Here is a 15,145-nt window from a genome sequence, read left to right as displayed (position 1 = left end):
GATTGTTGTAACTCTCTATATCATGATGCTTCAAAGACTCAAATTTCTGGTTTACAAGTAGTACTAAATGCAGCAGCTAGATTCCTGAAGGGATGTAAAAAAATGTCTCATGTTATGCCCCTTCTGGCTTCAGGTTCAGTATGGAATTGAATATAAAATCGTATTACTTATATTCCACCCCTACACTCCTAATTGATGACTTGGGTCAGGACACAATTCCCAGAACGTTGCCAGGTTCCCAGAACCAGCTTGAAAACAAGGGGCAATAGAGCCTTTGATGAGTCTGGACCGGTTTTATACATTCTATGGGCTGGTTCCACTCTGTTAAATAATCTCCAGACCCAAATTAAAATGGCTTCCACTTTATGAGAGCTTTAATCCAGTCTCAAATTTCATTTGTTTGTCTCAGCTTTTAACATGTAGTTTTATCTCGTTTTATTGTCTCTAATTGTTTTTTTTTTTTTTGTTGTTTCTTTTTTATGTGTATTTGTATTGTAATTATTGTACAGCACTTTGGTCGGCCTTTGGGCATTATTAAATGTGTTTTAGAAATACATGGAACATAGTAATCTGTAAGTCATGTTACAATTCCTGTTTTTCCCCAAATTTAGACCTCTTAAAATGATCATTAAGATTTTTCTTATTACATTTAACATGTTTAAGACTTTTTATGGCATTGCATTTGATATTACTGAATTTAAGTATTTAAGACGTGCAGGAACTCTGGAATAGTATGTAAATGTAGTTTGAATTACTGTTTACCGGCATTAAAGTTGATGATAATGAAGATGAAGGTGATTTTGTTAATGATTACATGAACATCATGTGACAGTATCAGATACTCCTATTTGATGGAGCAGAATAAACATTTGGAATGTAAAATGGCACTGTATGAAGACTAATGAGTTTATTGAAATGGTTTTAGTGTAATAAACACAATCATGTTTTGGTTAATCATATAAATCAGCATGCAAAAGTCAAATAGGCTTAAATTAGTAGCAGGAACACAAGTACAGCTGAGGTCTGCAATGTCACTACCCCAAATAATAACTCAGAGATTTGTAAGCATCAAATCATAGAAACCTTCACTGTCAAGACAAGAGCAAGGTTTTATCAATCTTGTTCGCTGTTTGACACATTCATCTGACAGTCATATAAGTTATATAGTTTTAATTATTTTGAATTTAAACTAAAAACATAAAAAAGACACCCATGCAGTTTTACTGGAGCCAATTTTAGAACAGTCAGAGTTCTAATAGTGCAGACACACAGGTTTAAAATGAAATCTAATCCATGAGTGTGCCTGTCTGTGGAATGTAAACTCATCAAGCACAGCAATAAAATGTGAAAGAAATACATACATGAGCAAATAGCAAATGCAATTGCAAATGATCTGTTATTCACATTACAGCACACTGAATAAAGAAGTCAACAGAATATACACTGAATATGTGATAAATATATAAATCCTGTCACACTGATTTGTTAATGTCAATAAGAGTTTAATTGTAACAATAATAATAATAATAATAATAATAACAAAGCATAGCAAATAATTACACATTTTTAACCAACGATTCAAATACCCAATACTTGCAACTTATAAAATCTATTTAATTGTCTGCTATAACTCATTGTTTGGTCTATATGTCTAGCATTTTAAGATTTATTTTTACTAAAAAGAATCTTATTTTATGTAGTCAAGCAATACACACCAAGATACATGAAAAATAAATGAAAAAGAATTACAAACTTATTTTGGTAGACACATAAGTGTTATATTAAACATAAGTTTTAGTCTATTTGCTGTTTAAATTTGAAAAGTTTAACTTATTATGTAATATTGCATTATTAAGTGTTAAGTTCTGAGGTTAAATTATTTTAAGTTATTCTGAAGTTGTTTCTATTTTAGTTATAACCTAGTTTGGGTATTACCAAATGGTCCATCTGATCATTTTCATAACAAATTTTGCCATATTTGGCATTAGCCAAATTTAACTCCTGCATTGCTTGCAAAGCATGTACAGTATAAAGAGCCGGAGCAGGACTGGAGACTGTTGCGTTCAGAAGTCCAGCCGCAGCTTGCTTGTGGTGAGAGAAAACTTTCATTTCATTTTCATGATGTACACAGTTTAAAAAAAATGTATGGCATCTTATATATTAATAATCATCAACTATATGTAATTCAATTATAGTTCATATTTGTATTTTATTTTTTAATGAAAAAGAATGGCTTTAATGTATAACATTGTACTTTGTATATTACAGTATTGCAGACTTTCATCAGAAGTGTGTGGAATTGTGGTAAGGTTAAGATGATATATTAAACTAAAGACATTTTATGGGGAAAAATAAACTAACTGAAAAGTGCATTAGTGCTCTGGCATAATACACTTGTTTTAGAATATATAATCAACATCCAGGCTTTACTGCAGGGTTTCCTTAAATCTGGCCTTAACAGTGAACTCTGGTCTGCAGAGTTTAATTTAAACCCTGATCAAACTGGAGAACCTGTTACCTTTCAGGAGTCTTTTATTAGGGTTGGAGTTAAAACTCTACACAAACTAATTTTACATTAATTATAAAATTACTGATCTAATACTGAATTTCTGTGACAATCTTTATATTCTTGAAGTGAGCTGCCACCATGAGTACGGACGCGGAGATGGCCGTTTATGGCAAGGCTGCCATTTACCTCCGTAAGCCTGAGAAGGAGAGAATCGAGGCTCAGAACAAACCATTTGATGCCAAAGCTGCTTGCTATGTGGTTGATGATAAAGAGCTGTACGTCAAGGGAACAATCAAGAGCAGAGATGGTGGCAAAGTCACTGTCATTGTGAATGACACTAAAGAGGTGAAATTTCATCATTCCACAAAAACTTTTACTTACATAATCTTAAACTTTTTTATGATTGTTCTAATTTAATGGATCAAATTTATAGGAGAGAGTTGCAAAGGAGGATGATGTCCACCCAATGAATCCTCCAAAGTTTGACAAGATTGAGGACATGGCCATGATGACCCATCTCAATGAACCCTCTGTGCTGTATAACCTCAAAGAGCGTTATGCCGCATGGATGATCTACGTAAGTTCTGGAGCAAAGTAAAACAGCTTTTAAATTCATTTTGTCAGTGTTGTTGCAATCTGAACACTTCTCTGCTCATTTCAGACTTACTCTGGGCTTTTTTGCGCTACTGTGAACCCCTACAAGTGGCTCCCAGTGTATGATGCAGAAGTGGTGGCTGCCTACAGAGGCAAGAAGCGTATGGAGGCCCCACCCCACATCTTCTCTGTCTCTGACAACGCCTATCAGGCCATGCTGACTGGTAAGATCTGATTTATGTGATCTGAATTATTTCTAAGTTGATTTTGGCATGTCAGATTCACATTAATATATATTATTCACATAACAATGGCTGAAAAATTATTACCTTTTCATTTGCAGACAGAGAGAACCAGTCTGTCCTGATTACGTATGTATCTAGCCTACTCTACTGTTTGAGATGTTGAGAATGGTTATATTTTGCTCTGGTGGAACTTCTACATTACTTATCATCATTTCTCTTCTATTAAACCAGTGGAGAATCTGGTGCTGGAAAGACTGTGAACACCAAACGTGTCATCCAGTACTTTGCCACAGTAGCAGTTCATGGTGACAAGAAGAAAGAGAATGCCAGCAAAATGCAGGTATGAGATACAAAACTATGATAAATATATTACTCTGAAAGATATTAAAAATTAATACTGAATTACTCTAGTCTCACACAATATATGATACAGTATGTGAAAAAAAAAATGTCTGCAAACAGTGATGACACATACAAGAGAAAATAACTGAAACCCCTTTAAACATCAAACAGGGCTCTCTTGAGGATCAGATCATTGCTGCTAACCCTCTGCTTGAGGCTTATGGTAATGCCAAGACTGTGAGAAATGACAACTCCTCTCGTTTTGTAAGTCAAGCTATTTTTATATTCAAACATAATTTAGAAATATTTAGCTTAGCTTTGTTGAGTATTTTTTGTTGTTGTTTTATTTATACAGTACAGCAACTCAAATGTTCATTTTATTTTAAACAGGGTAAATTCATCAGAATCCATTTCGGCACATCAGGAAAACTGGCTAGTGCTGATATTGAGACATGTAGGTGGACATGATCTTATTTATCCATCCTCCACATTTGTCTGTCATGCTTCAGATGATTGTGACACAAGTACATTCTCTCAACAGATCTGCTGGAGAAGTCTAGAGTGACGTTCCAGCTTTCAGATGAGAGAGGCTACCACATCTTCTACCAGATGATGACCAACCATAAGCCTGAGCTGATTGGTAGATGCACATATTTGTTTAATATTTACTATATACAGATAATATTGTACAATTCTATGTAATAAATATTAATATAAATGTATTTTACAGAAATGACGCTCATCACCACCAACCCTTATGACTTCCCCATGTGCAGTCAGGGTCAGATCACAGTGGCAAGCATTGATGATAAAGAGGAGCTGGTTGCTACTGATGTGAGTCAATGCTGTTTTAAATAACAAACTCAATGTAAACATGGCTAATCATAGAGCTTGTTCTTTTCTCAATGAAATTTCCAGACTGCTATTGACATTCTGGGCTTCACTGCTGAGGAGAAGATGTGCATCTACAAGTTCACTGGAGCTGTGCTTCATCATGGTAACATGAAGTTCAAGCAGAAGCAGCGTGAGGAGCAGGCTGAGCCTGATGGCACAGAGGGTGAGACTAAATAGTACTAATGTGTCTGATTACATGCAGTGTTTGACTTGAGAGATCCACATTTCATTATACGTAATTTTTGTTGTTGTTGTTGTTGCTACTTTTACATGGCAGAGGCTGACAAAATCTCCTACCTTCTGGGTTTGAACTCTGCTGATATGCTGAAGGCTTTGTGCTACCCCAGAGTAAAAGTTGGAAACGAGTTTGTGACCAAAGGCCAAACAGTGCCACAGGTGTGTGTAGATATATATGTAATAACATATCTCCATCATGTCATTTGTGTTCATCTTGAAAATCATGATTGAATATAGCAAATCAAAAAGTTTTTAATAAAAATTCACTCTATTCTTACAGGTTTACAACTCTGTTAGCGCCTTGTGCAAATCTATCTATGAGAGGATGTTCTTGTGGATGGTCGTTCGTATCAACCAGATGTTGGACACAAAACAGCAAAGAAATTTCTTCATTGGTGTGCTGGATATCGCTGGCTTTGAGATTTTTGATGTAAGAATCTTTTATGTTTATCTGTCTTTATGGAAAATAGAGTCACATTCAGCTGCCAGTAAATGATCCTGTCTCTTTCTCCAGTTCAACAGCATGGAACAGCTGTGCATCAACTTCACCAACGAGAAACTGCAACAGTTTTTCAACCACCACATGTTTGTGCTGGAACAAGAGGAGTACAAGAAGGAGGGCATTGTTTGGGAATTCATTGACTTTGGCATGGACTTGGCTGCTTGCATTGAGCTCATTGAGAAGGTTTTTATTGGTTTATGAACTTATTAATTTCCATTTTCCATTTTCAAAAGTATACATTTTTAATAATAAACAACATTCTTTTATAAACAGCCCATGGGTATCTTCTCCATCCTTGAAGAGGAGTGCATGTTCCCCAAGGCTTCAGACACTTCCTTCAAGAACAAGCTGTATGATCAGCATCTTGGCAAGTGCAATGCTTTCCAGAAACCAAAGCCTGCCAAAGGCAAGGCTGAGGCCCACTTCTCCCTGGTCCACTACGCTGGAACTGTGGACTACAACATTTCTGGCTGGTTGGACAAGAACAAGGATCCACTGAACGAGTCTGTTGTGCAGCTTTACCAGAAGTCTTCTGTCAAACTGCTGGCTACTCTCTACCCACCTGTTGTTGAGGGTAATGAAACATTTAAGTGTTAATTAAACTGTGCTAATTTAATTATCCAAACACTGATTTAATTTAGCACTTTCTTCTGGTTATTACATTATGTGTCTTCCTTTGTCTCTTTATCTGCATAGAGACTGGTGGTGGAAAGAAGGGAGGCAAGAAGAAGGGTGGTTCCATGCAGACTGTGTCTTCACAGTTTAGAGTACGTCTTTGTTTAAATCCAAATTTGAATAATGATGCAGTGAAAGCAATGACTGTACATCAGTTTGCTTGACTCTACATCAGAGAAATTATATATCAACAAGTCAGTCAATGTGCCTAATAAGTAAGCTGTAACTTTTCATGATTAACCAGGAGAACTTGGGCAAGCTCATGACCAACTTGAGGAGCACTCACCCTCACTTTGTGCGCTGTCTGATTCCCAATGAGTCCAAGATCCCAGGTAAAGTAATAAAAGGACCTCAGATATTCTGTCATTAATACAGTATTTTATGTCTTTTACTAATTTACCAAGCTCAAGATCTGAACTGTCCTTTATAGGTCTCATGGAGAACCACCTGGTTATCCACCAGCTGAGGTGTAACGGTGTGCTGGAGGGCATCAGAATCTGCAGAAAGGGCTTCCCCAGCAGAATCCTCTATGGTGACTTCAAGCAGAGGTAGCAGGGGCACGTCCTGATTTTGCCAAGTCCGATGTGTTCCTAGGTCAACATATTTTGTTGACCCTGGAACAACATTTTACTCCAAAAATATATTCTTAACCATATCCCTACACCTAAACCTAACCTTAACCATGAGTAATCCCTAAAATCAGAGGAAATGATAGATGAATGACACTGATGTACAAGCACCAAACACTGATTTTAAGCATAAACTTCACAAAATGTATAAACTGGTTCTTCAAATCTGATTGGTTAATCACAATGTTGTTCCAGGGTCAACAACGATGTTGTCCCAGGAACATGTCTCACTTGGTAAAATCAGGTTAGGCGTAGCAGGGACCACATGAAAAAAACATTTACTGTATGAGGCTCTTAATTGGAGGATATGAAACATTTTGATTGACCTTCAACAGATACAAGGTGCTGAATGCCAGTGTAATCCCAGAGGGACAGTTTATTGACAACAAGAAAGCTTCTGAGAAACTCCTGGGATCCATCGACGTTGATCACGACCAGTACAGATTTGGACACACAAAGGTTCATATTCTACTTAACAGCTTTTTAAAAATTTAATGATCATGATTTTTTGTATAAGATTATTCTGTTAAAATCACTGTCATTTATTATATAATAAGGTGTTCTTCAAAGCTGGTCTTCTGGGTACTCTTGAGGAGATGCGTGATGAGAAACTGGCTGCTCTGGTCACAATGACTCAGGCTGTCTGCCGTGGTTATCTGATGAGGAAAGAGTTTGTGAAGATGATGGAGAGGAGGTGAGGAATGTCATGAAAGGAAAAAAAACTCTTATTCTTATATTTATATTTCTCTATATTTACATTTATATTTCAGCTAGTATAAACCTTTTATCAGTGAAAATATTTATACCAATGATTCCTTCCCCACATGACTTCAGAATGTCAATGAATAATCAATAAGATTTCTTCCTCTCTATATCAAAAAAGCATTTTGGCAAATATTTAAGATTTACTTATATTTACAACAACCATGTTTTTATTAGTTTGTGTTAATACAGAATTCAGGGGAAAATCATGCCACAATGTATTGTTACCTATATTCTGAAGTACACATTGCATTGTGTTGTGATTTAGGGTTAAAGAAAATATCTGAAAACGAAACTTATAATATCTTGAAAGAAAAGTACCTTTTCGGTTTTTATACATATTTTTTACTCACATTTTTTGATACATGTAAGACATGTAGGAAGTATTGTGTAGACACGTATAAAAATAAGTGCATCCATCAGTTACTAATTATCTAAATGATTTAATCAGGGAGGCAATTTACACCATCCAATACAACGTCCGCTCTTTCATGAACGTCAAACACTGGCCATGGATGAAGGTTTACTACAAGATTAAGCCTCTGCTGAAGAGTGCTGAGACTGAGAAGGAGCTGGCAACCATGAAAGAGGACTTTACAAAATGCAAAGAAGATCTTGCCAAGGCTGAAGCCAAAAAGAAGGAGCTTGAAGAGAAGATGGTGTCACTGCTGCAGGAGAAAAATGATCTGCAGCTGCAAGTAGCATCTGTGAGTTTTACCTATGTGAATTAACTGAAATGTATCTCCATTAAAATGTAACAAAGGGGTTTTCAGAGAAATAGCAATCTATTTTCCTAACAGGAATCTGAGAATCTGTCAGATGCTGAGGAGAGGTGTGAAGGTCTGATCAAGAACAAAATCCAGCTTGAAGCTAAACTCAAAGAGACAACTGAGAGACTGGAAGATGAGGAAGAAATCAATGCTGAACTGACAGCCAAGAAGAGGAAGCTGGAGGATGAGTGCTCTGAGCTGAAGAAAGACATTGATGACCTGGAGCTCACCTTGGCAAAAGTGGAAAAGGAGAAACATGCCACTGAGAACAAGGTTGGAGATTTTGTTGTTTTGATTAATAGTTTTATATTATGATATGGTATATTAAATTAGCTCATTTGGGGGGAAAAAAACAGGTCAAAAACTTGACTGAGGAAATGGCAGCTCAGGACGAGAGCATTGGCAAACTTACGAAGGAGAAGAAAGCCCTCCAAGAGGCACATCAGCAGACCCTGGATGATCTCCAGGCAGAAGAGGACAAAGTCAACACCCTGACCAAATCCAAGACAAAGCTTGAGCAGCAAGTTGATGATGTGAGTCGTAATAATTAGGTTATACTTTGAATATACCATTTTTTATTTTTCATACCATGAGTAGAAGTAGTGGCTAAATATTAAATACATTAAATTCATAAGGTGTATAAGTTGTCACATGTTAAAATGAATCAAATAATAATAGTGCTAATAATTAATCCATTTAATTAACACAATACCAACATCAAACTGCTTAGCTGGAAGGTTCCCTTGAACAAGAGAAGAAGCTCCGCATGGACCTTGAGAGAGCAAAGAGAAAGCTTGAAGGAGACCTGAAATTAGCCCAAGAGTCCATCATGGACCTCGAGAATGACAAGCAACAATCTGATGAGAAGCTGAAGAAGTAGGAAGTTTTTGTAAACTCTTTTAAAAATAATGGTTATCATTTATTTCAAATCATTCATTGTTCCCCTTTTACACACAGAAAAGACTTTGAAACAAGCCAGCTGCTCAGCAAGATTGAAGATGAACAATCTCTGGGTGCTCAACTCCAGAAGAAGATCAAAGAGCTTCAGGTATTTTTTTTTTCTTTTTGCTGTTAAAGGCAATGGTAAAATAAAGGCTAATAAGGTTTTATTAATACCACTGTAGGCTCGCATTGAGGAACTGGAGGAAGAGATTGAGGCTGAGCGTGCTGCTCGTGCCAAGGTTGAGAAGCAGAGAGCTGATCTCTCCAGGGAACTTGAGGAGATCAGTGAGAGGCTTGAGGAGGCTGGAGGAGCCACTGCTGCTCAGATCGAGATGAATAAGAAGCGTGAAGCTGAATTCCAGAAGCTGCGTCGTGATCTTGAAGAGTCCACCCTCCAACATGAAGCTACGGCTGCTGCCCTCCGTAAGAAGCAGGCAGACAGTGTGGCCGAGCTGGGAGAGCAAATCGACAACCTCCAGCGTGTCAAGCAGAAGCTTGAGAAAGAGAAGAGTGAATTCAAAATGGAGATCGATGATCTCTCCAGCAACATGGAGGCTGTTGCCAAAGCAAAGGTTTGACAATTGATTCTTAAATCTTTTTAAGGAAATGTAACAAATATGGTTAAGATTCTTAAGAAACAAATGATTTTGTGGTTTACAGGCCAATCTTGAGAAGATTTGCCGCACCCTTGAAGATCAACTAAGTGAAATAAAGTCCAAGAATGACGAAAACCTTCGGCAGTTAAATGACCTCAGTGCTCAAAGAGCAAGACTTCAAACTGAAAATGGTAACAATGCAAAAAAAATCTTAAAATTGCATATAAAAAAAACATTCACTACCAAAATACCTTAATATACATCTAAATGATGTTTTATTAACAAGATTCGGAAGGAGCCCATCAGATACTTAGCCTAATCAACACAGGTGGACCATAATCAAGTAATCAATCCCATAGTATAAATATCGCTGACTTACCTTTATCTATTGACGGTTTATCAGCATCCGTTGATAAACCGTCCAAATAAAAAAATATTTTTTCCATTCATTAACATAGATATATAACATTATCTCCAACACTCTTATATCTTACCAGTCATTTTGTAAATGTAAATCTCTAAAGGTGAGTTTGGCCGTCAACTGGAGGAGAAAGAAGCTCTGGTTTCTCAGCTCACCAGAGGCAAACAAGCTTTCACTCAGCAAATTGAGGAGCTTAAGAGGCAGATTGAAGAGGAGATTAAGGTAATTGCATCAACACAAACATCATTTCCACTTACTATGCATCAAAGCTAATATTATGTAACTTTGTCTCCTAGGCTAAGAATGCACTGGCCCATGCTGTGCAATCAGCCCGTCATGACTGCGACCTGCTCCGTGAGCAGTTTGAGGAAGAGCAGGAGGCAAAGGCTGAGCTGCAGAGGGGAATGTCAAAGGCCAACAGTGAAGTTGCACAGTGGAGAACCAAATATGAAACTGACGCCATCCAGCGCACTGAGGAGCTTGAAGAGTCCAAGTATGAACATCACAAGAGCTGATGACTATGTGTTCATATGAAAGTCTTTCATGTTAAAACTGGTGTTTACAAATGCATTACAGGAAGAAGTTGGCTCAGCGTCTGCAAGAGGCAGAAGAACAAATTGAGGCTGTGAACTCCAAATGTGCCTCTCTGGAGAAGACCAAACAGAGACTCCAGGGTGAAGTGGAGGACCTCATGATTGATGTGGAGAGAGCCAATTCTTTGGCTGCCAACCTTGACAAGAAGCAGAGGAACTTTGACAAGGTTAAAAGCAAAACAAAAAAAGTCATACTTTAATAAGATATTGTTTCCAAAAAAGTTGTGTGGGCGTTATTTCAGCATGCTATAAGTTGAACATATCTGATCTTAATATGAATAAATACCTCCATTGAAGGTCCTGGCAGAATGGAAGCAGAAATATGAAGAAGGCCAGGCAGAGCTGGAAGGTGCCCAGAAAGAGGCTCGTTCACTCAGCACTGAGCTGTTCAAGATGAAAAACTCCTATGAGGAGTCTTTGGATCAGCTGGAGACCCTCAAAAGAGAGAACAAGAATCTGCAGCGTAAGACTGAAACATTAAAAAGTAAATATATATGATAAATCAATGCTAATAATGATAAAGATTATATTTTTCCTTTCTACAGAGGAGATTTCAGATCTGACAGAGCAGCTGGGTGATACTGGTAAGAGCATCCATGAGCTGGAAAAGGCCAAGAAGGCAGTGGAGACTGAAAAGGCAGAGATTCAGACCGCCCTGGAGGAGGCTGAAGTGAGTATCTGGAGTTATATATGTAATTCTGGCAGGGAACCATAATCCTGTCTTATTAATGCATATTTTTGTGGTGTAAATATGTAAATATTTATAAAAAATTAAAAAACAAATTTTTCATAGGGCACCCTGGAGCATGAAGAGTCCAAGATTCTTCGTGTCCAGCTTGAGCTTAACCAGGTCAAGGGGGAGATTGACAGGAAGCTTGCAGAGAAGGATGAGGAGATGGAGCAGATCAAGAGGAACAGCCAGAGAGTCATTGAATCCATGCAGAGCACTCTGGACTCTGAGGTCAGGAGCAGGAATGATGCCCTGAGAATCAAGAAGAAGATGGAGGGAGACCTTAATGAGATGGAGATTCAGCTGAGCCATGCCAATCGCCAGGCTTCTGAGGCCCAGAAACAGCTCAGGAACGTTCAGGGACAACTCAAGGTATATGACTTCTCTTTGGTTTATGGGTTTAGTAATATGATTGTATAATCTAAACTATGTTAAGTAAAGGCCAACAATAAACACATGTAAAGCTTACTACGTAATTGTTATGTTTAGGATGCCCAGCTGCACCTTGACGATGCTGTGAGAGGACAGGAAGACATGAAGGAGCAGGTGGCAATGGTGGAGCGCAGAAACACTCTGATGCAAGCTGAGATTGAGGAGCTGAGAGCTGCTCTGGAGCAGACAGAGAGAGGCCGCAAAGTGGCTGAACAAGAGCTGGTGGACGCCAGTGAGCGTGTTGGGCTGCTGCACTCTCAGGTAACAGCATAATGTATTTTACAAAGAAATTAATTCTACAATGAAAATAAGGAAATTGAGAGCCTTATTTAAAATGTTCATACTGTTGCTTTCCATGTTATAGAACACAAGTCTCCTGAACACCAAGAAGAAGCTTGAGACTGACCTTGTTCAGATCCAGAGTGAAGTTGATGACACTGTACAGGAAGCCAGAAACGCAGAGGAGAAGGCCAAGAAGGCCATCACTGATGTGAGAAACAGTAGCTGCCTAATGATTCACAAAACACTTGTATGCTTAAAAATGCAAACTAATATTTATCTATATCACTGCAAAAGGCTGCAATGATGGCAGAGGAACTCAAGAAGGAGCAGGACACCAGTTCTCACCTTGAGAGGATGAAGAAGAATCTGGAGGTGACAGTGAAGGACCTGCAGCACCGTCTGGATGAGGCTGAGAATCTGGCCATGAAGGGAGGAAAGAAACAACTCCAGAAACTGGAGTCCAGAGTAAGACTGCCTTTATTCTGATGTCCTCCTTTATCCTGATATTTATAGTCTTGATGTGGACATTATCCAGTGTCTAAACATGTCTAAACATTAAGGTCCGTGAGCTTGAGGCTGAAGTTGAAGCAGAGCAGAGACGTGGAGCTGATGCTGTTAAAGGTGTCCGCAAATATGAGAGAAGAGTCAAGGAGCTCACCTACCAGGTACTTATAAAAAAAACTTCAGGTCACATTAATCTGAATATGTTTTAATCTGAGGAACATGTATTATCTGCAGACTGAGGAGGATAAGAAGAACCTCAACAGACTGCAGGATCTGGTTGACAAGCTTCAGCTGAAGGTCAAGGCTTACAAGAGGCAGTCTGAAGAAGCTGTGAGTACCTCTTTTAAGATCTAGAAGCACCTTCTAAACATATTAGATCTTCTGCTGCTGATATAATTGTGTGTGGATTTGCAGGAGGAACAAGCCAATACTCACCTTTCCAAGTTGAGGAAGGCGCAGCATGAGTTGGAGGAGGCTGAGGAGCGTGCAGACATCGCTGAGTCTCAGGTCAACAAGCTCAGAGCCAAGAGCCGTGATGCTGGAAAGGTAATTTATTTTTCTGATGCATATTTGTTCAAACGTAACTACCTCATGTATTCTCTTTTATACTAATCATGTATGTGCTCTCTCTCTCTTTTTTCAAGGGCAAAGAGGCAGCTGAGTGAAATCCTCACCGGCTCCCATTTGTATATGAAAATGTGAAATTGTTCAATAAAGCATTTTCTTATGCTTATTAAGCTTAGTGTATTTTCATATTTGTTTCATTCAGTTAGATTACAGTATAAATGCTTCGTCTAAAGCTTTTAGTGACAGGTCAAATATTTGTATTGAACCAATATAAAAAACTGATTTTGCTAACCTATTAATTACTACAAATCATCTACCACTTATTAAATATTTAAGTGAATACTCTCATTACACAACTGGCATTTTAAATTAGGAAAATTGTGGGAAAACATTAAAATTGAATAAACAGGTAATATATGTAATTTCTTAGCACTGATCTGCACAGTTTAATATCATTTTCTGTTCAATTAGATTAAAAAATTTTCTAAACCACCCCCACTAACATATATAACTCATCTCACATCTATAAGTAATTACTTATACTTACCAATAAACAAATGTAACTCACTGATACAGTAAACAAGAATAGACTTTAACTTTTAAACTTTGTAAGCACACAGATTTGGACTGATAGAGAATGTGCAATATATTGCTTCTCAAGTCTTCTCACTTTGCTATGGTTTAACTTTTTTTTCCCCAGCCTTGAAATGGGGGAGTTATAATATTTTAGGCCAAATCTTAATATTTTGTGATCTTTTTTACATTTATAAATAGTTCATTCAACAGAGAAAATCTTTTGAAGTGAAAGTGACATGATGTGCAGCCAAGTGTTGTGTACTGTATATTGTATCCCTTAAAGTGAAGAAAAAGAGATGTTCATTCACTCCCCTACCTACTGAGACTCATAGCTTTGGGTACATTGGGGTTTCAAAGTCAAACTCTCTAACCATTAGGCAACAGCTGTCCATATAAGTCCAATTAATTTGTGTGAAACAAGTACGTTTAAAAAATTAGAAAAATTAAAATAAAAAAAGCATATAAAATAATATATTATTTCTTGTTTCATCAAAAAACCTACCAAGATTTAAAAAATGAGCTGCAGTCAAGTGAGATTCCCCAGACATAAAACACCAACAGGACTACCCATTAGTTCTCTGTCCATTATAAAGAATAGATGAAACCTAGACAAAGGCATTTTGTTTAAGTCAGCACAAGCTCTCACTGTATTTGGCTGTGTCAGTCTCAAGTAGCCTAATTTAAATACAATTTGTAATAGTTTCAGATGAATAAAGTGGATTATTTTGAATAATTAAGATTAGTTTTAATAATCTGAAAAAAAAATATATAGCTGTGTGAACTAGCAGTTTAATTATACCTTATATGACCTAACCTTTTTAAATGAGCCAACCGATCTCATTCATCTGCATGCATTTTTAATTTACTTCAGTCTCTTGAGGGGTGTGTTTTCTTTTCTTATTTCAAAGACTATAGAACAATCAAACAGCATTTGATAGCAGGCTCTAAAGGAGCATCTATTGCATGGACCAACTGATGAAAAATTAAACCTTAAAACTAGACAATTCAGGCAGTTCAACACCGTCCAAACACGTTCCTCTATGAGACGTGCTGTCAGGTTGACAGAGTCTAACTCCATACCAAAAAAAGAGATCATCTGCACTGGAGAGAGTCTGCTATTTCCAGTTGACCCGAAGTCCCAAATGGCTGAGGTGTCTGAGCGCCATGTCCCTGTGCTCACACAACTGATCCTGCACCTGAACCAGGATGAGCCAATCATCAAGATTAGGGCTGGGATAAAGTATTATTTTTTAAATGATTAATCTAGCGATAATTTTTTCGATGCATTGATTAATCTAACGATTCATTTTTTCAGACCGATTCGATTTCGATTATCTCCCCAT

The 15,145-nt window shown here is 37.5% G+C and overlaps 1 protein-coding gene across 1 annotated transcript; it reads left to right on the top strand.

The window, feature by feature from the left end:
* The first annotated feature begins 2,064 nt into the window (after positions 1–2,064).
* Positions 2,065–13,401, top strand: LOC113049347 (myosin heavy chain, fast skeletal muscle-like). Its single transcript, XM_026211623.1, has 41 exons — positions 2,065–2,091; positions 2,269–2,304; positions 2,636–2,854; positions 2,943–3,086; positions 3,171–3,327; positions 3,447–3,474; positions 3,580–3,688; positions 3,862–3,954; positions 4,081–4,144; positions 4,232–4,330; positions 4,421–4,524; positions 4,609–4,747; positions 4,862–4,980; positions 5,102–5,251; positions 5,336–5,506; positions 5,597–5,897; positions 6,020–6,090; positions 6,243–6,330; positions 6,429–6,546; positions 6,963–7,086; positions 7,185–7,321; positions 7,841–8,096; positions 8,190–8,432; positions 8,516–8,692; positions 8,890–9,035; positions 9,117–9,207; positions 9,284–9,673; positions 9,762–9,888; positions 10,222–10,340; positions 10,415–10,611; positions 10,695–10,878; positions 11,009–11,174; positions 11,257–11,381; positions 11,505–11,813; positions 11,931–12,134; positions 12,238–12,363; positions 12,450–12,620; positions 12,716–12,820; positions 12,894–12,989; positions 13,074–13,205; positions 13,304–13,401. The coding sequence occupies exons 3-41, from the start codon at positions 2,648–2,650 to the stop codon at positions 13,322–13,324; spliced, it is 5,808 nt and encodes a 1,935-aa protein (XP_026067408.1). The 5' UTR covers positions 2,065–2,091; positions 2,269–2,304; positions 2,636–2,647; the 3' UTR covers positions 13,325–13,401.
* The last annotated feature ends 1,744 nt before the right edge of the window (positions 13,402–15,145 follow it).

This window comes from Carassius auratus, chromosome 30 (genome assembly GCF_003368295.1).
Source record: "Carassius auratus strain Wakin chromosome 30, ASM336829v1, whole genome shotgun sequence".
Taxonomy (NCBI): Eukaryota; Metazoa; Chordata; class Actinopteri; order Cypriniformes; family Cyprinidae; genus Carassius; species Carassius auratus.
The sequence above is the reverse complement of the archived record's forward strand: the minus strand, read 5'-3'. Positions and strand labels throughout refer to the sequence as shown.